The sequence below is a fragment of the Physeter macrocephalus genome, chromosome 9 (assembly GCF_002837175.3).
Source record: "Physeter macrocephalus isolate SW-GA chromosome 9, ASM283717v5, whole genome shotgun sequence".
NCBI classification, from domain to species: domain Eukaryota; kingdom Metazoa; phylum Chordata; class Mammalia; order Artiodactyla; family Physeteridae; genus Physeter; species Physeter macrocephalus.
Genome location: NC_041222.1, coordinates 97,648,831 through 97,674,728, shown reverse-complemented (window position 1 = coordinate 97,674,728; position 25,898 = coordinate 97,648,831). Strand labels below are relative to the sequence as shown.

At 44.0% G+C, this 25,898-nt stretch overlaps 1 protein-coding gene across 2 annotated transcripts in view; it reads left to right on the top strand.

The window, feature by feature from the left end:
- Positions 1-6,144, top strand: part of CCDC25 (coiled-coil domain containing 25) — a 40,647-nt gene extending 34,503 nt beyond the window's left edge. For both annotated transcript variants that reach the window (XM_007127866.3, XM_024130843.2), the window contains 2 exons: positions 1,323-1,368; positions 5,005-6,144. In XM_007127866.3, the coding sequence (XP_007127928.1) occupies positions 1,323-1,368; positions 5,005-5,034 (76 nt within the window). In that variant the 3' untranslated portion in view covers positions 5,035-6,144. The remainder of the gene's footprint in view (positions 1-1,322; positions 1,369-5,004) is intronic.
- Positions 6,145-25,898: the final 19,754 nt, after the last annotated feature.

Here is a 25,898-nt window from a genome sequence, read left to right as displayed (position 1 = left end):
AGTAAAGCGTCCTTGGTAAATGATTAGTACCGTTGTCAGTAACTGGTCTCCTTGCCTTAATTGCCCTTCTCCCTCTCTTCTCTCTGCTACAGATTACTCTATTTTTTTAAATTTATTTTTTAAAAATATATTTATTTATTTGGTTGCACCGGGTCTTAGTTGTGGCAGGCAGACTACTTAGTTGCAGCAGGTGGGCTCCTTAGTTGAGGCACACGGGCTCCTTAGTTGCGGCTCACTGGCTCCTTAGTTGTGGCTCTCCGGCTCCTTAGTTGTGGCTTGCGGGCTCCTCGGTGGTAGCTCGCCGGCTCCTTAGTTGTGGCATGCAAACTCTTAGCTGTGGTATGCATGTGGGATCTAGTTCCCTGCCCAGGGGTCGAACCTGGGCCCCCTTCATTGGGAGCATGGAGTCTTAACCACTGCACCACCAGGGAAGTCCCTGGATGACACTTTTTAAAACACTGGTATTATGTGGTCTTACTTTCCTTTGTCTCTTTATGTATTTTTACTAGAACTTTTTATGTAGCCACTACTGAATAGGTCTTATTTCCTTTCCTGATAAGCGTTTTGGGGTTAGGCTTTGTCTTATTCATCATTTTCTCATTTCTTCCCATTGCGTTTTCTCCCCAGGCTTAGCGCAGGGTTTTATACGTCATGGATATTTAATAAATACTTGTCGAATCTCATCTCTCTACTCCATCATGTACTGTGGCTTCCTGCTGATCACACTGCTTTGACTCACATGGTTAGGACAAGGTAATTTAGCCCCACACATCCAGCCTGACTTCCCACTACTTTGCTTTCAGACTCCACTTGAGTTGGTTTGAAATGTCATTGTAAGTACCATCTCTTTGCCTTTGCTCGTGCCCACCTCTGCATCTGCCTTCCTCGGTCATCCTCCCTACTTGTCAGGCTCAGTTTGGGTTACACGTCACCTGAGAAGAGTACCCCGACAGCCCTTTCCACACTAATGTGTTTCTTCTTTTGCATTCCTGTAGATCTATAGTCTGGACAGTGTACTTCAGCTCTGAATCATGTCTGCTCTTGGCTGTAGATGAAGTTCCTCATCTGAGTAATGCCACCACCTCACTGTTATTGTCGAAGTGACATGATATGAGCGAGCAAGCGTGTTTGTAAACTGTAAAGTGTAGTGCACATGTTATTTATTGTCATAGATATTTATCCTTTATATGTTGCAATCTCCTTGAGCTCAGCAGGGATTATATTTTCTTCGAAAGGCCCTCAGCATTGCTAGATACCTGGTAAAGGTTCATGAGATACTTGGCAACCAAATAACCTTACTTTAAATGTGTCTTTTCTTCTAGGAGCTATTCATCTCTAATGAAGGTTGAGAATATGTCTTCAAATCAGGTATGTTCAAGTTCTTTGCTCTAATGTTGTGCTTTGAAATAATTCACTAAGTTTTTAATGACTGAGTTTCTGGCCAGTGTTGGTTCACATGTTGCAGATGGCTTGATGTGGTTTGGCAACAGTCATACACTCAGGTGGATTCTGTTAGACATTGACACCGCCCCCCCCCTCGTGGAGAGAGATTGTTACACCTTGTCTGTTGTGAAGTGCGGGTCTGTTAGTATTTATAGGACTTTCCCATTCCCCATTCCCCTCTTTTCTAGTTGCAGGCATGCAGAAGTGCCTTTATCTATTACTGTTCTATGTTAATGTGACCGTAGATTCTATACTGTAATTGAGCGAGGACAAAATTATCACCTTCAGTTAAATGAAACAAAAGATCTTATTTGTAGTCTAAACAGCATTATTGGTTGTCTTCACGTTCCTCAGGACCTACGATAAAGGGAAATGGTGATCCGCGTTATGGTACGGAAAGGATCTTCTTAGCATCGACACTTCGTTATTGGATTGGAACTATGGCAGGGACTTAGTGTCCACAAGTACCGTCTTTCCCAAAATTTATTTTGAAGTGTCTGGAGATAGTACAATTTAGCTATTATTAAACAGTCTTTGCGGAAAATTGAAATTAGGTGGATATATTTGCTGTGTTGAATGTTTATAGTATAATGTACGATGCTTTAGATCTGTGCTGTCCAGTGCACTGGGCACTCATTGCATGTGGCTATTTAAATTACATTTAATTTAAAAATTCAGTTTCTCAGTCACATTAGCCATGTGTGGCTAGCGGCTATGGTATTGGACAGTGTAGAAATGGAACATTTCCGTCACAGCAAAAAATGCTGTTAAACAGAACTGCTCTAGATGCTTGGAAATAACAGAATTTAAGGCCCCTTAAGGGTTACCTAGCCAAACCCCATATTCAGTGCATGAATTATAATTGTTAATAGGATTTTACACCTTGTTCATAGCTATATGTCCTTCTAAAAATGGATAAGAACAATATTTTTATTCCTGTCTCTTTGAAAAACTAAATTTATGAGGCTCCTTTATGAGTCAGAGATGTAGCTTCATAATTTATTCCTGAAAAATTCCAGAGTAGCATTATGTAATTAAATAGAACCTTGAATTTGAAGTTTAGACACTTAAACTGTCATTTACTAATTGGATAAGACCAATAAAGTTATTTAACCTCTCAGAAGGAGTATTCCTCAGCAATAAAAGGAGACATATTACTTCCTGAGGCTGTTCTGAAATTTAAACAAGGTCATGTGTGTGAAAGTTCCTCTTTGACCTAGGCACTCAATATAAACGGTCATTACTCCTTCTTATCCTTGTAGTCCTTAGTTGTTATTTACACACAGAGTATCAGTATCAAAAGATGAGATGTATTTAATCCCTTCTGGAAACTATTCTTAGAAAACAGTTTAACAGTTGAGCAGAAGTCTTTAACACAACCCAAATCTAACGTCTTTGTTGTGATCGTTGTTGCTATTGAAGTTTCCTGTTATTTAGAGACAACTTTTCAGCAGAAGTCTGGCACGTATATTATGTTATGACCTTAGGCATTTTCGTCATGGATTTTCAAAGTTTGAATGTTGTTTTGGAATTAAGAAATAAACACACGCGCGTGCGCGCGCACACACGCGAATATACGTATGTATACAAACACCACCATATAGCTATGGATGTTAAAAGTTCCAGGATTAGGAAGTCGGATTTGTAGACCAAAGGATTATTAACCCTTCTGCCTTTCCTCTCTCCCCCGTTGCTGCTACCTCTGTTCCTGAGGCCCAGGTTGAAATCGGGTTCAAATTTCTGAGGAAGTTTTGCTTTGGGTGTTTCCATTCTCTCTCTCTCACAGTGGTAGGACTCACACAGCTTTTCCCCATACTTCAAAAGAATGGGCTTTCATTCTCCTTGTAACTGTCTTCTGTTAAGGGGACGCAGACCTTTTTTTGATCCACTTTGGCAGCATGATCAGTTGATTTTCAGTCAAAGGCTGGTGTTTACATAAGATATGACTCAATTTTTATTTTAGCTTATATAAGTTCATCAGGAAAAATATTAGGCTTCCACTCTGAGGTTGGTTTTAATTTTGAGTTTTTGCTCTCCTATGTAGAAGAATTCTCTTCAATCTATAATTTCTTTCTAATCTTTCTAAATTAGGCATCAGGAACCATCAGCAGTTACTTTTGACATTTTATTTGCTTATCACTTTTTAAGTGGATGACAAGAAACCTATTTTGCTACGCTGAAAAACATACTGACTCTTAAAGGGAATCTAAAATACAAAAATGGTCCAAATCAAGTGTTGGATCGCAGCCATATGTTTAAAAGTTACTTTAATCCCAAACAGATCCCCAGACAGATCGCAAGTCTGCAGATCTAACTCACAGTCTTTATAGGGAGTAATTCACTTGGATTGGCCCCAAGCCAACATTATCGTAGTGAGTTTTGGGGACACAGACATCCTCAGTGTTTGGCATCTAAAGCTGACCTTCAAAGTTGCGGGCTGACTCTTTCCACATCCCTAATGCTGTTGGTGCAGTTTAGAACTTTCGGGCAGTCAGAGTTCTGGTGCGTGGATAGACTACAAACGTTAGTTTTCTTTTTGTACAATTATCCAAGGCATTTTTACCGTGGCCTCAGTTCGTTGTGCTAATTGAAGAGAAGCACAGAGAAGCCTGCTGAATGAAACTAGAGATCAAACCAGACTTCACAGAAATCACTGTTCTCTACCTGTTCCTCCTATTTCCCTGCCCATCTTTAATACGAGTTATTAAGGAGAAAAGCATATAGCATACCTATTAGCGTAAGTCCTCTCCCTCTCTAACAAGTCAGGTGTAAAGCAGCGGGCAAGAGAGAGAAGTCAAAACAGTGTTGTGTTCAAGTTATGACATTTTCAAGCAAATGTCCCAGAACTCACATTATTAGTGAATGTTGGCATCCAGAGCAGTTTTCTTAGGGTGTGCAGTAGCTCAGAAAGGAGTTTGGGGCTCTACTTTTGTACTTGATCTTCAGGACTTGTTTACACTATACACCACCATCATGTAAGATTTTTTTCATCAAAAGCTTGGCAAGCCAGCTAACTTTGATAACTAGCCTGTAGTTTCCTGGTGACTTTTTCAGTTTAAAAAAAAAAAAAAGTAAAGAAGCCATCTTGTGAAGTAACAAATACGTGATAACCCTGAGGCTCAAAGTAATGGAATTTAGGTCAAAAATATTTTTGCATATTTGCAGCTTTGTTGGCATTAAAACAGTGAGGCAGTATTTGTTTGGTTTCATGTTATGGTATATTTGTTGAAGGAAGAGTTACATTTGCTTTCGGTCACTCTTGGTACATCCTATACTAAGTCATTGGGCCTTACTTCATAATTTGGGAATCATTGTCTCTTCCTGCTGGGCAACCCAGGCCATGTAATGACACCTCAGAGAACAGAGCTGCTAACCTAGCTATTCTAAACAACTAGCAAGTAAAGGTAGAGGAGAAATGAGTGAATTTAATTATTTTACTTTTTACTGTGAAGTCTGCAGTTCGGCATAAGGAGGCTTGTTACTTAATACTAATTGTAAATTTTTTTAATCAAGTTATTTATTTCGAAGGCTTTTATGGTTTCACTGTTTTATTTCCTACAGGACGGCAATGATTCAGATGAATTCATGTGAATGGAGAAAAGGACCTTTTAAAGATGTGAATTTAGGGACAGTTGCAGAAGTTTTGATTTCATCTGTGTTCTGAGTCATAAATAACAACCAACCAAAATAATATTCTACAAATATTACCAACTTTGGAGTTAAAAAAAATTGTTCCCTTTTCTGCTCTCAGAAAAGGAGCAGATAAATACACACACACACACACACACACACACACACACACGCGCACACACACATATGTATACAATATAGTTGGACTTGAAGACAGCATATAACTTTAGGAAAGTGAAAATATTTTTGCCAGAGCATGTCCTGGTACCTTATGAAGGTTGGCTGCCCTTGTTCTTGGAATGTTCCCCTCACCCCCGATTTCCTGATTAGAAAAAAAAAAAAAAAAAAAAAAAGCTTGGGTTTTGAAGGTGATAGTGATATTTTCAGAAGGTTGCTGGCTTCAGTGGTCATGTCCCACTGTGCCATCTGAGTCTGTTAGCAGAGCTGCCCTCAGCTCTCAGCTTGTCCAAGCTTCCACGTGCTACATCCTTCCTTTTCCCACTGAGAGCCTCCATCCAGGTACCATCAGGCTTAAACAAATAGTCGGTGTTAATCAAGGTTGGGCCTTATGGCGGTTTTTACCTGAGCACCAAGTAACCCTAGCTGCGTATATTAAACTGCAGGCTCCAGAGTCATTTCTCAGCACTGAGGGGAGAAATAGGAAGGGATGCTCTGTGAATCATTCTGAAGATGTAGGTTACCTGATTTTTGTCTTGGGATGTAGCATAAAGCACAAGTCTACTTGGCAGTTATGGTTTTAGAAAGAATTAAGCATTTCACTAGCCAGCCAAGTAGTTTATTTACCTTGAAATAATATTTATTTTGAGTTAGAACCCCAGAGTTCCGATTTCTCAATTGTAGACTCAGTAACTTAATATGTAGCAGTCCTACCCATCTGCACCACCTGCCCTCCAGGATCATTCTGAATAGAAGATATATTTTTATTACAGCCTGAAAGGCAACCCGTGTGGCAAGAGACAAGACAAGACAATGAAAGGGGAAGGCACAAAGCCTGCAGGTCAGGAGTCATGCAGATGCACATTTTAACCACACGCAGAGTCTGCAGCTGTATTCTAACCCAGCAAAAATATCTCCTCCAACAGATATTCCACCTGTAACAGCACTTGGAGTGGCGGGTAGAGCCACAAGACTTCAGGGTTTCTGTTTATCTCAAGTTGGTGTATGGGGTTGAACTGGAAGATTTCCTGAGACATAACTCGGCCAAATTGTGAGAAGGGGTGTGGGAGATGACTCCAGAAATTTGTGATTGTGTGTGTATATATGTCCAATCATATTCAGCCTGGAGTTCTGTGAGTTGGAAATGTAATAATAAAGACTCATTTTTTTTTTTTATTTGGGAGGACACTGATATATAAATTCTTAGAATTAGCTTGTTATTTCCTTCCCCAAACTAGTTTTGAGGGTGATCGGGCTGTGAAAACCTCATCTATTACATAGGCTTAAACTGGCAGGTTCTACGGGGTAATCTTCCTGCCTCACTGATAAATGTGTCTCTCCCCCAGATGCCCACTGGGTCAGAGTGGATGACCTTTCTCAGACACACTCTGGATTGAGTGTAAATTAGTAACCGTGCTTCTTCAATTAGGTGGCCCTCCTGCCTGGTTACTATAGGCAAACTGCTGCAAATGTCTAAAATGGGGAGACTTTGCTTCTAACATCGCCTTTGTCACCTCAGCTCTCTGCTGCTTAAGAAGGACTCCTCTCTACCGCACATTATAACATATACAGGGAGAGCTTTTGAAGAATACATCTATTTTTACTCTAGTGTGAGAGATCCTGGGGTCCACGTCATACACATGTCCTAACTCTCAGCTGACACTGGTTTCAAATGTCAAGGCCTCTCTTCTGAATCCCCGGCACTCAAACCTTTCTAGCTGCTCTGTGGTGGTCTCCTCGTGCCTCTGCCTGTGCGATGGGTAGGTTTTTTTCCCCAGCTCCCGTGGTCCCAGAGGAAGCATCATCCTTTTCTTTTGAGGACATTGGTTCAGTGCCAACAGGTCAAACTGTCGGCACTGAAGTCATCTCATTTCTTGCTATTGGCATGTTTCCTCAACTTTCTGTAGGAAAATTCCAAATTGTTGGCAATTTTATGAGCTATGTCCTTGATTAAATCATGCATAAAGAGGATTTCTCTTTCCAGCTCTGCCTTCAGTTTCCCCACTCTGATCTGCGTGCAGGTGAGGTTCACATCATCATTTAATTTACTTCACAAACTCTGTTGTATTCCTGTAGCTTGAGAATTTATTTCTTATCCACCTTTGTGGACCTAGGGTCATGATCTTTGGGCAAGGGAAGTTTGTCACAGTGCTTGTGGTGGAACAGACTAGGATGTTTACCAAAATACAGAAGGTTTCGACCTTAGCAAAGTAGGCACTAAGCTGTAGTTGAACCCCTTCAGTATCTCTTTGTTGTTGTGCTGTTTTTAGCATTTTCTGAAGCCCAGATTTTGGTGAACCTTTTAACTCTTCAGTGCCAATGGTTTCCCCCACTTGGGAAGGAAGGTATGAGCCACACATACAGCAAGATTAGAGAAGGAGAGTTCAGCTCTAGCCTCTTGTTTAAGAGCAAAGCTACTCTTCCCATATTTGCCTCCGTCAGAGACAGGAAACTCGTCTTCCAAGCTGGAACGGGTTATGGGAAAAACTGAGCAGGATGGAGAAATGGAACACTTTCCAGTTTTTCCTGAGCTGTGGTATTGAAGCCGCCTTTCTCTGATTTGAGGTACAGCACTGTGAATAATAAATCCCATACTCAGAATGATCATAGTAGAGTTGAGTGGGCAACCTTTGGATTTTAAAGTAGACTGAAAATATCCAGCTGTACTCAAAAGTGTAAAACTAGAAACTTAAATTCCAAGCTAAATGTCCGTCTTGACCCATGTAACTCCAGCAAGTATGTGACAGCTGGGAAATGAGGACAGCACGGCTGGTGCTTCAGCAGGCTCAGGTTCAAGTTGGGCTTCGTGAGAGCTCTTCTCTGCCGGGTGCACATGGGCCCAGCACAGGGCAAGAGACTCGTGTGCATCACATCATTGCACAGACGAAATGGATGATGCCACCCACGTATTCATCATGTTCTGGATGAATGATATGTAAAATAGAACAAAAGCTGATAGTTTGAGAAGAACCAGGTGTGTGCGTGGGATTTCACTTTTACTTTTCTCCTCCATGACGCAGTCTCACTGATGGGATGTGTAATTATTTTAGGCAAGTAGGAAGAAGGAGGTTCTCGGCTACCTGAGGTGATGCCCTTCAAACAGTCAGTTTTGCCCTTTAGCAGGAAGAAGAGAGAAAATGACAGTAAAGGGAAGATGGCCCAAGAATTCCAGGAAGAGAACTGAAGAACTCGGAGCCTGAGGGCCGTGATCTTTTTAATTTTTTTTTTTTTTTTTTTTTTTTTTTGCGGTACGCTGGCCTCTCACTGCTGTGGCCTCTCCCGTTGCAGAGCACAGGCTCTGGACGCATAGGCTCAGCGGCCATGGCTCACAGGCCCAGCCGCTCCGCGGCACGTGGGATCTTCCCGGACCGGGGCGCGAACCCGGTTCCCCTGCATCGGCAGGCGGACGCGCAACCGCTGCGCCACCAGGGAAGCCCCGGGCCGTGATCTTTGAGCCCTAGAATTTGAAGTCTACAACTCATTCCCCACCCCCCTAGAGTTCCTAGGGGTCTGCCTGAGACCCTGACCCTGGAATGAGGTGCAGAACATGTAGACTTGCTGGAATGGTATCACTGATGAATGTCGTATCTCTGGGCCAGCATCCTGTTTATAGGGTCACCCCTTCTGTGACAGTGCTTATTCTAACGTTACCCAGTGTGTTGGCAGGAGGTATCAGGATAGAAGGAAGCACAGAAACAGGCTTCGCTCCCAGCTATAAAAAGCATGTTTGACTTCTTAAATGTTTATTAGAGGATGCTGGGTTCTGTTTGTCACTAGTCAAGGCAATACCTGCGCTCTTTTGGTTTTAACTGCCTTAGCTACTAGAATCCTGGGGTTTAAGGTTTTGAGTAAATCACCCTATCTGGGGAATGAATGTTGAAACCAGACTTTTCATATAGGAAAATGTAGAGATCTGTGTATATTCTTGGTGGACTCAGGAGTACACTGAAAATACAGATAGCTATCTAACGCCATGTGTTAACCATGGCTTACCGTTAGAATATACATACCTCCATTTTCTCACAATTGATTGCTTTGTTTTGTCTTGCTGATTTCATGGTGTCAATTATTGGAGGAACTCCAAGCTCTCCACCTTAGTGGTTGTGACTGCAGTTCTGTACTGTGCCAGATGAAATAAGAAACAGGTCTCTGTGTTGGCATGCGCCAGTGGGCTCTGACTAGGCATTTTCTGCTTTTGTTGACAGCCAAGGAACAGAGGCCAGGGGAAATGAACGCTCACCCTAGAATCCCATGTAGCTTTTTCCCAACCCTGGTGAGTGGGTGTCAGTGTTTAAGGCTAAAAAAAAAAGGAATTCTCCAAAGTCAGTATTGTTTTTCAATCCCACATCAACCCCATCCTGTAACCACTGCATTAAAAATATAAGATTAATGGCCTGACATTTCACATCCTGCCTAGATGAAGGCTTAGCTGCCTGTGTTCTTGCTGGTATTTTGGTTTCTGCCTCAGCAGTTTGCCTTGTAGAGAGAAGGTCAACATTTGCTTATGATTTCTGGGATATGCTTATGAGAACGGGACCTTCCAGGTGCTATTCTGTGGATCTTGAACTGTTTTAGCTCTTAGTCAGATTCAGGGTCAACAGGTTAAAACTGCAGACTGAGAAATGTAAAGAGAAAAATACAGTTCGAGGCAATGGCCTTTTATCCGTCTCATCCTTGCCAGAATCATCTTCAGCTGTGAAGCCCCTCGCTTCATTATATTAATCCCTTCAAAACTCTGAAATTTTTGTTCTTTGGTTAATGTACTCTGCACCCAATGAGGCTTACATAACTTATTTCCAAACTAGAATTGCTTTAAGAAGAGTCTTAGGAAAAGGATGGAAGGTCTGAAATAGTCAAGGCTTAAATTTAGTCACAGGAATAGCTGTACTGGTGCCTATGGTTGGAAAATGGTTCCTTTTTCAATAAGAAGGGAGAGGGCAACCTGTGTTCCTGCCCTCCTCCCGCCCCTCGGCGAGGCCCTTCTAGGTCCTGCTGCTGCCGTGGCGGAAAGCGTCCCGCTGCCATGTTTAAGTCCAGTGATCGATGAGGGCTTTATTGTCGTTAAGACCTTGGTGAACAGGACAATACACTGATTACCAGGACATTTTTTCTCCCTCATGTCTGTCCAGACAACTGCTCGTAGATCAGGGGTTAAAGAGGATAAAGGAAACACACAGACCTTCCCTCACTTCAGCACGTCGACTCCCCCCTCCAAGCACCAGTGAACTCCGCTGGATCTTCGGGGATTCTGAGTTGGGAAGAATGTTTAAAATATTTCCCTTTGGGCTTCCCTGGTGGCGCAGTGGTTGCGCGTCCGCCTGCCGATTCAGGGGAACCGGGTTCGCGCCCCGGTCCGGGAGGATCCCACATGCCGCGGAGCGGCTGGGCCCGTGAGCCATGGCCGCTGGGCCTGCGCGTGCGGAGCCTGTGCTCCGCAACGGAAGAGGCCACAACAGAGGAAGGCCCGCGTACCGCAAAAAAAACAAACAAACAAACAAAAAAAAAATTTCCCTTTATATGATTAGAAATTCAGAATTTAAAAGGTAGAAAAGGGCACAGGTATTTTAGGGCAGTGAAACTACTCTGGATGATACTCTGATGGTAGATACATGTCATTATACGTTTGTCCAAACTCATAGAATGTCCAACACCTAGTGAACCCAACTGCGAACTGTGTACTGTGGCTGATAATGACGCGTCATGTAGGTTCATCAGCTGTAATGGACGTACCGTTCGTGAGGGATGTTGATGGCGGGGAGGCTGTGTGCATGTGAGAGGGGCAAGGGGGTACGTGGGAACTCTCTGTACCTTACACTCAATTTTGCAGTGAACCTAAAACTGCTCTAAAAAATAAGAGTCTACTTAAAAGAAAATATGGGTAGAGTGATAAACGTTCCCAGTTTCCCTTCTTGGAGGCTACCAGTAGTACCAGTTTTTTATTAAAGGCAGAATGTCTAGATCTGGACTCAGCTGAGCTCGGGGATTCGGCCTGCTTCTCAGCCCGGATGTACCATCGGCTCAGCGAAGGGGGAGTATGGGGGGACTGCTCTATGTTTCTGCCTCCTGGGGCATTTAATCAAAGAGAAAATGCCCAGCCCCTTCCCAGAGTCACCCCTCGCTGGGGCTTAGGGGAAGGTCAGGAGTTCAGAAATGGAGAGGAACGAGAGGACGAGTGGTGTCTTGGTGTCCCCGTCCACAAAACAACCTCTGTCTGGACACGGAGGTACAGGACGGGTTCTCTCTCTCAGAAAACTCCCGAGTTCCAATTAAAATCTGAGCGCAGTGGAGAACGAACAAAGGAAAAGAAGGACTGCTTACTTTCATCTCAGTTTGTGCTTGGGGGTGGAGAGGGGGTGGGAACAGGACTGGCCTCAGGCAACTCGGGATGTCAGCACCCCAGCCCCGCTTCGGTTCTGTCTCCCGCCCCCAGCTTGCTACCTTAGCTACCCTGCATGCCAGCGCCTCTTCTTACTATGGCAGAAAGGACGGGAGAGGAGATCTAGTGTGGGTGACGATATGCCCAGTATCATGAAGGAGCAGGAGCCGTACACCATTTTCACCCTAGATTTTACCTTTAGGAGTGTGCATTTTAGGATGTAACTCAGCTCCTTTACTACGTGACTTAACGACAAGTCACTTGTCCCCTCTGGGCCTCCTGTTGCCCACTGGAGAAAGGAATAGGACTAGAGGAAGGATTATCAATCCCAGTGCCACGGGGGGCAGGCCGGGGATGGGGATGAGGGCCGGTGAGGCGAGGTGGGCAAGCGTGTGCGCGCCACGTGTGGGAAGCTCTTCTAAAGGGGGCAGCTGCCGCTGGGCTCCAGCTGCGAATTGCTCCAGGGAAATCAAGTTCCATAAGACAAGCCAATGAATACCATTCATTGAAGGAGCTGAACTTGACAGGGGAAAAAGAAGAGCATTTTCATTTCACCTTCCACAATGGTCTGCTTTCCCTACCCTTGGATGACATCTTGGATGAATAGGTCAGATTCCATGACTTTCTGACCGCCTCCCAGGATAGGAACAGTTACATTTTTATTTTTTTTATTTTTATTTTTTTGCGGTACGCGGGCCCCTCACTGTTGTGGCCCCTCCCGTTGCGGAGCACAGGCTCCGGACGCGCAGGCTCAGCGGCCATGGCTCACGGGCCCAGCCGCTCCGCGGCACGTGGGATCCTCCCGGACCGGGGCACGAACCCGCGTCCCCTGCATCGGCAGGCGGACTCTCAACCACTGCACCACCAGGGACGCCCAGTTACATTTTTAAATTACAGTTTCCTTTTATGTATTAAAAATTCCAGTCTTATATAGAATGGATAAACAAGGTCCTACTGTATAGCACAGGGAACTATGTTCGATATCCTGTGATAAACCATAATGGAAAAGAAGAGGAAAAAGAAAATATGTATGTATAACTGAGTCACTTTGCTGAATAGCAGTAATTAATTCAACTATATTTCAATAAAAAATAAATTAAAAAAAAATTCCAGTATCATTTAAATCCAAACTTTAACCACAAATAGGATTCCAAACTTCAACCCACCTTCTAGTTCAGGTCTGATTCTTCACTCTGCCTCTTCCAGCTCTCCCTGGGCTCCCCTCGCCCTTGCCTCCTCTAGGGGTGGGGCAGGGGCTAGAAAGGTAGATTTAAGGAGGGTTACCACTTGGTCCTCCTTTACAAGAGCCAATGGGAGGGGTCCTTTGGGATAAGCACTGTTGTAATCTGGCTATTGGTGTGTCTTGCAGGTAGAATGTGGATATACTCAACTACTTACTGCTCTCAGTTTTGAGACTTCACAAATATCCGATAGCAAATTACATTACAAATCTGGTTTTTAAGTCAAATTTCCAAATGTGTATATGGTAGCTCAAAATAATTCAGCGCTGCTAGATCCAGTCAGACCTGTCCATGGGCTGTCCGTCGCCGGTGGGCTATCAGTTGGAGGGCTCTGGGTTAGAAGAGTTCTGAGGTCTCTTCCAGTCCTCATCATCTGTGAATTTATGCTTTTCCTAGATTTAGTAAGAACCACTGGAAGTCCTCCAAGCTTTTCCCTCCCCTCTAGGAATTCTGGGTGGCAGAGGCCTCCTGGAAATGTTTTATCCTGAGTAGACACCTCCAGCATTCTGAAGAAGCAGGAGATGAAGGGAAGGGCCAGAAGGTGGCAGGAGAGAACAGCATGAGTCAGCTTCCGTTCGGTTGTAGTTCCGGGTGTCCCTCTGAGCCCATATTGCATTCCTGCAGTTGGATGGGAGGTTGACACAGGACCTCAGGCCCCCCTCCAGCGCCAAGAATCTTGAAGCACATCAGGAAAAGAGATGCTTCTGTTGGTGAGGGTGGGGTCGCAAAGCTCTTGGCCATTGAAATCTCAGAAATGCGGGGTAGAAGGTGCCCGAATCTTCTAAACCAATGCCATGTATCCATCTAAAAAGAAGCTGGGGGAATTCCCCGGTGGTCCAATAGTTAAGACTCCACACTTCCACAGCAGGGGACGTGAGTTCGATCCCTGTTTGAGATGCCGCATGCCACGTGGTGCAGCCAAAAAAAAAAAAAAAAAAAAAAACAGTTGTCAAAACATAAGGCTTATATATGAAAACAAATCTCTCTTGTTTTAGAATCAGCCTCTTGCTTTCCTTCCCAGGCATAATGCACAAGTTGCACTGAATCATGGAATTTCACAGAACCGTAGCCCGTGGAGGTTGGAAGGGACCTGAAAGATTATTTAAACCAATCGTACTCTTCTGTGTCCTTTCCAACCACCCGTAACAGAGCTCCTCCACTCTCGGCGTGAATGCATCCAGAGACGGGAAGCTCGTGAATTTTTAAAGCCATTTGACTATTAGAAAGTTACTTGATTGAGCCAAAGTCAGCCTCACAGTAACTTCTACACATTGTTCTGTCATCTTGCAGCTACCCTGGGCAAGTTGAATTCCACTTCCATGTAACAGCCTTGAAAGGTTTGATGACAGCTGTCGACTGCCACCTGTGATTCCTCCTAAACTCCCATTAGCAGGAAAAGCAGGCATCTGAGGACAGATGATGGTGCCTCATATCACCTGAGTCAAGTCCCCTCCTCCCAGGGAAAGGGCAGCTCCCCAACTGTGCACGGTCCCTGGCCATGACCCCAGTGGCTCGCACAGAGCAGGGTAAAGACCATTCTCCATGCCTAGCCTAGATCACCTGACTCTTTGACTTACATTATCAGCTAAGTCCCCTAAGTCTTTTCCACACATGTTGATTAGACTATTGGAACTTTGGGGGAGTTTTTTGGACCAGAGAACTTTAGATTTATTCCTTTCAATTTTTTTTTCTTTTTTTTACTGTAAAATGTAACAAACACTCAAAAGAATGCATGGAAAGATATATTCATTTCCAAGGATAATAATAATATAAATACTGTGTTCCATTGCCCAAGCTAAGAAATTAGAACAGTAGCCCCCCACAGACCCCTTAGTTCCTGCCCCTAGTCACATCCCTTCCTTCCCTCTCAACTCTCCTGGCTTCTGTGATTATCATTCCCTTGCTTTTCTTCGTGGCTTTTATCCCCTACACGCATTTCCCAAAACAATACACTGTTAAGTTCTGCCTATTTTGAACTTTATATAAAGGGAATCTTATTGTGATTTTTTTCTATGACTTGCTTCTTTCACTCAATATTATGTGTTTAATTAATTTTCCCTATTAAGGATATCTTGTTAGAGTTGAGTTAATTCTGGCTTTAATTATCTCCTCTAACCCTTTATAAATATTATCTACATATTTGTAAGTATTCCTTCTATATTATCATCCAAAAAATTTTGGGCAATGTTGAATGGGTAAGTCTCAGGGTGTAGTACCTTCAGCAAACTTCTAGAAACATCCCTTCTGACTGATATTAATGGATTATTTAGCACTCTTTGGGCACAGCCACCCAGTAACTAATTCTCCTAGTTTTACTTTAATTCAGACGATATTTTCCTACTTGCTCACATGATTATCAAAAAACACCTTGCTACTATATATAAAATAGGTAAACAACAAGGACCTACTATATAGCACAGGGAACTATATTCTGGAAAAGAATCTAAAAAAGAATATATATATATGTATAGCTGAATCACTTTGCTGTACACCTGAAACTAACACAACATTGTAAATCAACTATATTTTAGTATTAAAACCCCCCGCATAAAACCTTGCTTGAAATCCAGATAAACTATGTTTATGGCATATTCCTGATCTACCAGTCCAGCAGACTTTCAAAATGAGGCTTAGAGAACGTGTATTGGCTCCAAGTAATTGCTCTACTGTTTTTTAAAGAGCATAAAGCAGCCTTTTGGTTTCCATGATTTTGTCGGAGATTGAGGGCAAGTTCACCAAGCCTATAGTTGTGGGAAATCTCCTTCGACCTTTGAAAAATCAGAACTATGTTTTCTGACCTGTTGCTTTCCATGATTTCTCAAAGTTCTCAAACAGCATTGAGAGACCCCCCTTCACAAGTTTTCAAGACCTGGAGTGTCCTTGATCTGGACCAGGAAGTTAGGACTTGGAGAGAATCAGAGGCAACTAATCCCCTAAGACAAGGAAGGCATTTTACTGCAGAGATGGGAAGAGGACAAAGCTCTTAAAGATTGGCTTCCAGAAAGTGGTAGGTGAAGTTATTTTAAGAAATTGGCAATAGGCGCGGTATTAAGAATTTGAGAGCTAAAGGCCAAGGTTGAGATAGTCCCTGGAGTAATGAAAAGCATGCTATTACAGGAAAAGGGATCAGATTGCCGAAGAAGTGGCAGAGTTAGAATGATTTCGTAGTCGGTCCATTTAGCATGGAATGATAACTTTCTCCACCAGCCAACTCCCAGCCAAGGAACAGGAGAGGAGAGAGAAGACAGGACAGTCCGGGGCAGAGGGGTAAATTGAGAAGAGTTGAGGCCATTGGCAAGGACAGCATCCAAAGGGCTGAGGGGCTCCAGTCCCCAGGGGAAGGAAATCAGACGGCATGAAAGTGGAGTGGGCAGGGGAGATGGGACAGGTGATGTGACTGGGGGTCTGCGGAGAGGTGGGTGGGTTATGGATATGGTAGGAAAGGGAAGCCACCGAGCGTGAGGCCGGGAGGATGGACACAGAATAGGATGATGACGTAGCCTGGGGAAGGGGTGCTGCGTGCTGCTGAAGACGGACCCAGGGGTGACGTCAGGGTGGGAGCAGGTTCGGGGGGGCATCCCCAGGCAGGCGAGCACCACGGACCAGGTCAGGGCGCCCGGCCCACGTTAGGTGCCAGAGCCACTGGAGTTGAAGAGGAAAGTGCCAGAAACAGATGAACTTCAAAGGAGGAGCAGGGGATGGTGATGCGTTCGTGGCCTGGAGGTCTCAGCAGGGAACGAGGCAGAGTTCCCTACATGGCCATAGAGTGTGATGGCAGTGGGAAATGACCCCATGGGACCGGGGAACGCCACTGTGGCTAAGGAGGAGGGTGAAGGAGGGAAAGGGTTTGAGAGTGAACGAAAATTTGCGGTGACAAAGTTGGAAGGTCAGGGCTACGTGACAGCAGTTCCAGGAGTCAGCCTTTCAGGAGGGGGGCGGAGGCCGGTTGGTGAGTTGCAGGATGTAGCAGGGGAGCTGGTGGATGGTTTTTCAAAGAGAGCTCTGTGGATAATAGGGATGAAGGCACCAAGAGTTGGGAGGCCTGGGACTTCCCTGGTGGTCCCGTGGTTAACACTTCGCCTTCCAGTACAGGGTGTGTGTGTTCGATCCCTGGTAGGGGAGCTAAGATCCCTCATGGCCAAAAAACCAAAGCATAAAACAGAAACAATATTGTAATAAATTCAATAAAGACTTTAAAAATGATTCACATCAAAAAAAAAAATCTTTAAAAAAGAGTTGGCAGGCCTCTGTGAGGGCCAGGAGTGACCTTGCTGAAGCCTCAAACTACCCTATGGGGTAGTTCATGAATACGATCTTGCTTTTAGAGATGTGAAGCCCAGGGTAGATGTGAACAAAAACAATGGGCGCCCAGGGCCTGCCTGTGTCTTCATTCAATTTCACGACCAAAGAGCACCTGCCCCAGTGGGAGGAGGTCATTACCAGGGCAGGTCACCCATTCAGCATAGTTCCTGCCAGCTTTCCCAGGGCAGACAAAATGTCTAAGACCTTTAAAAGCATGGATGGGCTACCAAATTCAGATAGAAACCAGCACACAAACACGTGTTCAACTACTGTCTACAAACGTAATAGTAGTCTGCCATCCTTATGCTTAGATTTAGCACAGAAACATTTCATTTCAAACTTCTAAGTTAGCAATGCGCATTGATTATTGAGAAATTGTACTCATTTGTCAACTATTTGAGTTGATCAAAGCCAAAGAACCGCTGAATCATCCCTGAATTAAGGTTGAGCTCCAGAGTCCTGAGTATTCCTGGCAAGACACCCAGTCTCACTGACTTTTGTCTCATCAGAGGCCACCACTAATCCCAATTGTCTTTGATCAGTCATTGCCAAAGGTCAGAACTGACCACCAAACTCCAGGGCCTTTATGAGCAATAAGCCAGCCCTATCCCCATCCGTGCTTTATTTTTTAATTTATTTTTTGCTTTTTTTTTTTTTTTTTTTAATCTCTTGCTTTATTTTTCTCCACAGCACTTATCACCACCTGCCACACTATCTATTTTTTTGTATCTGTTCTTGGGCCCCAGCCCACATAGGCTCCACAAGGGCAGGGGTTTTTGTTAACTCTCTACCCCAATATCTAGAACAGTGCCTGACTCAGAGTGGGCATGCAATGCATATTTGCTGAATGAATGACACTTCCCAAAGTGAAGTTTAAAAACAGCTTCCAAATTTTACAGCAAATCCAAATATATATTTAATGGGTTTATGTTTAATTAAATACATTTTACTGCATTTAGGAAATTTCCTGGAAGTCCAGTGGTTAAGGCTCTGCGCTTCCACTGCAGGGGGCATGGGTTCAATCCTCGGTTGGGGAACTAAGATCCCATAAGCCACGTGGCATGGCCAAAAAAAAAAATTATTGCATTTAATGTAAGATGGGCTGGAGCTTCCAAAAAAGGTAACAGGGACTTGGATGGTTTTTAAGAGGCCTTGTTCATGAAGCTGGGAAGTACCTTAGAGATCAGCCAGAACAGAGATATGCCCTGATTTGATTATCCAGGGCAGAGGTTGGACTGAATCAGGGTCCTAGGCCCGTACTCTTTCTGCAGCCCAGCCCCACTCCCAAAGTGGGTGGAGGATGTGGTGAGTGTCTTAGCAGGCTTGCCATGAAACCAATGATGCTTAATGTGTAGGGTCACCCCACTTGCACAGACCCCCTTCCAAGGTCTGTGTCTAACTTTGCATTTGTAATGTTATGCACCTTTTCCTAAAGAGGGCCTCCTGGCAAATGGTATCAGCTTCAGGCTGCCCCAAACTGGGAGCTACCCAGTCGTAGGCACAAACAGAATGGCCTACCCTCGCCCTCCCTGCCACCCCATACACACATCCATACATGACTGACCTGCCTCCCAGGCCCACCAGGTCCCAAACTTGGAGAACAAGACAAGATTCCCAACCAGGGCTTAGGAAGGACCTGCAACGACCTGATTGGAGAGGTTGAAAATGGGCCTGTTTGGGGGGAGAAATCCCTCCTCTTCCCAGAGCGGGGGCGGTGAGGACCTTTGGCCTTGCTGGAGAGAACCAGGAAGGGGCAGGACTTGTCTAGGGCTGGGACTGAGACAGGAGGGAAGTGGGCAGGGCACAACCTTTAAAAGAATGACATGAATAAACTGTTGAGAACCGAATAGGCGCAAGGGGGTGGAAGATTCGACTTCCAGTAGACCTTGAGCCTCATTATAATACATTAGCATATGCTAAGTGACACACCCAAGGGCGCCGTGACAATTCCAAGGCCTACCATCAAAGGCCAAAAAGTGGGCGGTGGCCCAATTCCTGGAAATTCCTAACCCTTTTTCAAGGTAGTTGGAATACTCCTCCCACTCATTAGCCTATGCAATTACCCAGCCCATAAAAACTAACCACCCCATATTTTAGGGCCTCTTTCACCTTCTAAGATGACCCACATTCTGTCTATGGAGCGTATATATCTCTCTCTCGATAAATCTACTTCTTATCATTTTACCTCTCAGTGAATTCCTTCTGCGACAAGACGTAAAGAACCTGAGCTTCATTAAGTCCTGAGACCAGGTGTGCAATTTCAGCTGGGAGATTGTGAGTTTGAGTCCCAATCTGGGGTGTGCAGTTTCAGGATGGTGGGGAGAGAACAGGGTCCTGCCCAGGGTGCCTATTCCCTCCATACACACCCCAAAAAAGGGTCTAGGAAGACCTGAGCCTAAAGCTCCCATGAAGGACAAAGTGGAAACCTGGGCCCGGAGAGCGTGTGCAAGGCTCTGGCTCCACCCAGCTACTGCTGCTTCTCATCCTTCAGCCTCACTGGACTCTTCTGCTGCCTTGGGCAAGGCTGGAGACTGGGCCTCCAGCATCAGGACCGTCTGGCCCTTCTTGATTCTCAATTGACAGAGAGGGTTAGGTGTCCTTCCTTACCCAGCTGAAGCTCAGCCTTGGAGCACCAAGTGTCTCCTGTCACCTCCATAACCTCCCCAGCTGTTGCTCTCTGCTGGGGAAGAGCCCTGTCCCCTCCCTTCCTTTGACCTGGTGAACTCCTGCTTATCCTTGAAGGCTTAGATGAAATATCTCCAGGAAGCTATCTTTAGGCTGAGTCACCTGTTTTTTCTCTCTATTCCCTGGTTCTTTGCAATGACCTGTATGTTTCCACTTCTCAAAGTAAATCGTAAGCAATTACTCGTTCCCAGAGAGTAAGGACTGTGTCTTTTATCTCTTACCTCCCAAGACGTTTTGATGGCAGAAACCCTAAATAAGTGAGGAGGGTTGGCTATTTAAAGGCAACTGGGAATGGAGACAATTAGTTTGTAATTGACTACATTTGCTTCTCCAATTGCAAAGAGAAGCTATTTCACCTGCAAGAAGAAATGCACATTGTTCCATTCTGGGAGATTTTTAGGACATGGAGTTTTTGAAGACAGAAACAGGGGAATAAACAACAGATATTTACTAAGCACCTCCTATATATAGTGCCATATATAGCGTTGTTTAATCCTTAAGACCCCTTTGCTATTATGCACATTAAACAGATGAGGAAACTGAGACCTTCAGAAGTAAAGTGGTTTGCTCAGCATCACCCAGCCTAGGCCTCCTCTCCATTCTGAGAAGTATCATCATTACCCCTCCCGTCTCTCCCTGTGTGGATAGGATCAAGCTTGCTGCTGTCTCTGTCTTCAAAAACTCCACGTGCTGAAAATCTCCCAGAATGGAACAAGCTGAATTTCTTCTTGCAGGTGAAGTAGCTTTTCTTCGCATTAAAATACTTTCTAAGGTATGACATTCCAAACATAAGGATCTTCTATTATCTTCTATTTATGTCCTGACACTGTTGGATGTCTGAGCTTAGCTGATTTAGAGGGAGGGAAGGTGATTATACTTTCACTTTCCAAAGAAGAACATAGGAATTTTTTTCTGTGTTTCTGAAGTTAGTTATACGAGTACGGACACCTTACTTCAAAGAAGGGGAGAGAAGATAAGGGCGTAAGATTTTTGCTTTTATACAGTCATCTAGGTGTTTTGAAATTCTAATTAGTCCTAAAGGAGAGTGGAGAGACGTGGAGCATCCAGCCGGCACCCCCAGTCCTTCTGTCTTCAGCTGGTGAAAAGCTGAAGCTTACATATCTGGTCTTGCATCTTTTGTGGCGTAAATGAATCATTCCATTGTTCTCTATACTTTTCCCAAGAAATACGCCCCACTCCCCTGGGGGTCTAGAGTTTTACCATTGATCCAACTTAAGTTTTGAAAACAGTAGAGCTGGAATGGGAGTTCCTCAAACTTCTGGTCTCTAGGTCTCTGTTATGGGTCACAGGACTCCCAAATTCATTTGAAATCCATTCTTTGCCCAGGAAAGGTCTTTACTGCTGGTCTGACGTTTTGGGGAACATTTTTCTCAGTCCAAATGAATTAGGTAAATGTTCGTGGGACATCTGACCTTTCCAGGCACTGCCTAAGGATTTGGGAAGTAGATGACTTTTCCCGAAGACACTCCTGAAGTTGACAAGTGACTAGATGAAAAAGCGCCCTGAGATCCCAGAGGAGGGGGCAATTTAGTAGCCTGGGGCAGGGAAGTTTCCACGAAGGCGGCATTTGATCTGGGATTCAAAGGATCGCTTCAGACATACCAGGTTGTGGAGGAGTATTCTGGGCAGAAGGTCTGCCATAGAAACAAGGCCATAGGGGCAGAGGACCTTGCAATCAGATAATACACGAGTCAAGGGCCTGGCCCCGCGTTGAGTATTTGGTGCCCATCAATGTCTGTCGTCATCCTGAGGGAGGGTCTGGGGAGGCAGGACCGAGGGGTGTGACTGGAGAGGAGAATAACAAGGAAGACTTGAGACAGACAGACAGACAGGCAGACGCAACCAAGTGCCACGATAAGGTTCAGGCAGTGGAGGGACATGGTCAGAGCTGTGTTTTATACTCCTTAAATTTGGTTTATTTCTCGAGTAGTTAATACTATAGCATGGTTTGAAATAAAAATTATGTTAAAAGATCTACATTGAAAAGTCTTATCCTCTTGCCTGACTGCATCTATTCTTTCTTCCATGCCCAGCTGCCCTAGGTTACCCCTTTTATTAGTTGTTTTTTTATGGGGGGGTATCATTCTAATGTTTATCTGTATATCCATCTACATCTCTATACCTGTATCTGTCTCTCTACATCTCTATGGAGATCTGTAATTTTATCTTGGACCACTTTCAACCTTGCAGAAAGGTTGCAACAGTACAACAGAGAACGCACATGTATCTCTTCATCTCCGTTTATTTTTTTATCTATTTATCTTCTAGCTATCTATCTGTCTCTCTATCTACCTATCCATGTGTCTTTCTATCTACCTACCTACCTATCTATCTATCAAACCATGAATTCACACTGATACTTCCATTTCAAGCCATACTACAGGATTTATTCTTGAATTTCCCATTTTCCTATTTACACCTACTTTCTCTGTCAGTGAGAAACCTGACTCCCATTACCATCGATTTATTTACTTATTTGCTCGATCTTATGCACATAGGCAGCCACTGGGTTTTCCCTCCCATCTGCTCTAAGTACCATTTTTGTGTGACTCACCATTACTGGCCATCTCAGCCAGTGTACACACACACACACACATAAATATTTTTATATTTCTTTTTAAGGAATTGGCTCATACAATTGTGAGGGTTGGTTGGCAAGTTTGAAGTCTGCAGGGCAGCCTGGCAGGCTGGAGATCCAGGCAAGAGTTGAAGTTGGAATCTTGAATCAGAAGGAGACAAGTTGGTAGAGGGGGTGGGGTGAGGGAGGTGATGAGACTAACTGGCCAGATGGTGTTGCTAGGAAGGTAATATGTTTCCTGTTGTTTGTGAGGTTTAGGCTAATTTGGGGAAAGTGTGTGTATGGAGTGGAGGTGAGGGAGCAGAACCCTAGGATGGAATTGGTTGGGAAGCTGCTTTACTTACTATTCCCCTTATCGTGCCTGTCTACTATTATCTTTTGAACTGTAAAAACCAAATTATGTCATAAAGTAAATAAGACGGGCTTATCTTGTTCCCAAAGGCGATATGGAGCTCCCCCAAATCAGGATGTCAAGAAGGACATTAAGGGGACAGAAAACAAATCATTTTTTGTTTTCAGAGGAATCATTTCTTTTCCACAGAAAAAAAGCCAGAAGTTTGACCACATTTTAAAATTCTAATAATTCTAGAAGACAAAGGGTAGAATGTACAAAAAGGCAGATCTTATCTCAACCCCTGAGTTGGATTTTGGATCGCAGGAGACTTTGCATCAAGCACACTAGAACGTGGTGGGCTGGCTGGGAGAGGAAAACCTGCTCACTTAGTGTCCTTTCTGTGCCCTGCATGGTTTTCTGTTCCTGCGTCTCTCTGTCAGTGCTACTCTTTCTCCCCCACCTTGCTACCTTATTCATTTATCAGTATATTGATAAATATTTATTGATCACCTACTGTGTGCCAAGCACCATTTTAAGTGTTTGAGATACTCCAGCGACTAAAACTGAGAACCATTCCTGCGTGGCCTCATGAAGCTTCTAGTCAAATTGATTCTTTTCTCCTCCCTCTCTCTCTTTCTCCCTCGTAAATTCTGTTTCCTCATGGTTTCTGCGTCCTCAAACTTTGGTTTATCAGGCCCCTTCACGGCCCTATGTCCTCATGAGTCTCTCGACATCCTGATGGACGTTAGTGTTATCCCTAATCTTCTACTATTACAAACAGTGCTGCATTGAACAGCCTTGAACACGTTATCTTTTCATATTTATGCCAGTGTGTCTTTGGGATAGATCCCTAGAAATGGGGTTGCTGAGTCAAATGTTCTTACATACAGACTTACATGCTAAGTCTACAGTAAGTGATAAATATTACATGGTAGTAAAGTATCAAATGTATGTTGGTAGATATTGCCAAGCTTCTCTCCAAAGAGGTTATATGGTTTTTGTGGCTTTTCAGTCCTTTTCTATGACCCTCTCATAACTTTTTGGACCTCTCCCCTCTATCCTCCACCCATCCTCAACTCGTCTCCTTCAGAGTGTTCTTTCTGCCAAAAATTATTACCAACTCAAATCTCTTTTCTCCCTCTAGTTATCCTGAAAATACAAAAGCAAAATAAAACATAATATACAACTGCATTTTGAGTTGGAGGCTTAACCACACTGAGAGTAATTATTTTAAATGACCTAAACATAGTAATTTGACTGTACGCCCTTAGTGAGGAATACCTTAGGCTAAAAAGAACTCTAAAAGATCTTAAACTCTTTTCACCAATCATATTGTTTGCAATAGTATTGGTTTTGTTAGTCTGAAACTATTAAACATATAGTAAGGTAGATAAATAATCATCTTGATGTGGTTAGGAATCAAGATCTTTAGCTTAAGAGAAAAAAGATAAAAATATGAAATCAAAGAAATTAAGTAAAATTATATACTTCTAAATTTGGATTGGAAGTATATATACTCCAGAAGTTTTTCCTCTCTTAAAAACAAACAAAAAAACGTAGCTATTCTTTCTTTCTTGTCCTCTACCTCTTTCCTTTATTTGTCTTCTTTTCTCTTGTTCAAAAATTCATCCCTAAAGCCATGAGGTGCAGCCGAGGAAGAGGTGCACGCTTGGGGGGGATCAGGACAGGGGAGCCCTGGGGTGCAGAGGGTGTCTCTGCGGAAGAGTGGGCTGCCAGCGTGTGGTCAGAGCCAGCTGGGACGAGGATGATGCCTGTGTGGAGGAGGAGCCTGGCGCTGGGTGTTGGAGCATGGGCGGATGAGGAGGGTGCCCATGGGGACAGTCAGTGGCCGCAGCCTGGAATGGGTGTCAGAGCCCCAGCAGGGTGGGGAGAGGGCTTGTCGTAGGAGAGGAAGTGGCAGCAGCTATGGGACGCTGTGGGGAATTGGCCAAATGAGTAAACATATTATGGATAATGGGAGTGATTGCCTAAACCCCCAGAGAAAGATGTTACAAATACAGAAGGAGAGAAAGCAGAATGGACCCTGTAGTGTTGGATTGGAATTGAACTCATTATTTCCCACAAGTAGATAGAGATATAGAGACAAATATAGATGTGTGTGTATGTGTACAAGTTTAATCTCCCCAAGCTATGTCCACTGATAGAAGTCCTGAGAATGAAGATGCCCCATAAAGCAGTAAGCCCATTTAGCATCCTGATCTTGGTTTCTAAGTATTATTCTACAATGAAGGAAACTGTGTTCTTTGGAGAAATGACTTATTTCACAGCTGGGACAGGCAAAGTACAAGATGAGCCTGGAATACGATGGGTACAAGTCAGAGAGGCACAGAAGCTAGTCTGAAGGGGCACCTACTGGCCATATCTGGGGCAATTTGAGCATCAAAGTCAACAGTGATCACAATGGATAATAACCCATGGAATAAAATAGAAATCTAGAGTCCATATTGATAGAAATATATAAATGAAAGAATTGAAAGTTTGGCAAAGAATAGGGTATTTACATAGTTTCAAAGTACTTTTCCAATAAATACTTAGTAATTACAAAGACGGAAAGAATTATTTTACAATGGAGAAGCCTAGCAGCTACCACCTTAATCAAAAGATCAAAATGAACATCATTTGTAATCCAACAAACTGAAATTGTGTGTCAGCTAATAAGATGCAATGAGAGGGCTTCCCTGGTGGCGCAGTGGTTGAGAGTCCGCCTGCCGATGCAGGGGACACGGGTTCGTGCCCCGGTCCGGGAAGATCCCACATGCAGCGGAGCGGCTGGGCCCGTGGGCCATGGCCGCTGAGCCTGCGCGTCCGGAGCCTGTGCGTCCGGAGCCTGTGCTCCGCAATGGGAGAGGCCACAACAGTGAGAGGCCCGCGTACCACAAAAAAAAAAACAAGGTGCAATGAGAACCCAGCCTCACTTCCATGATGTTTTTGCCCTGGATGCACAACCTGAATCTAATCATGAGGAAACATTAGACAAACACAAACTGTAGGACATTCCACAAAACAGCTGCCCTATAATTTTCAAAAATTCCAAAGGCATGAATTTTGGGGAAAGATGGGGAACTGTTCTAGATGGAAGGAGACTAAAGA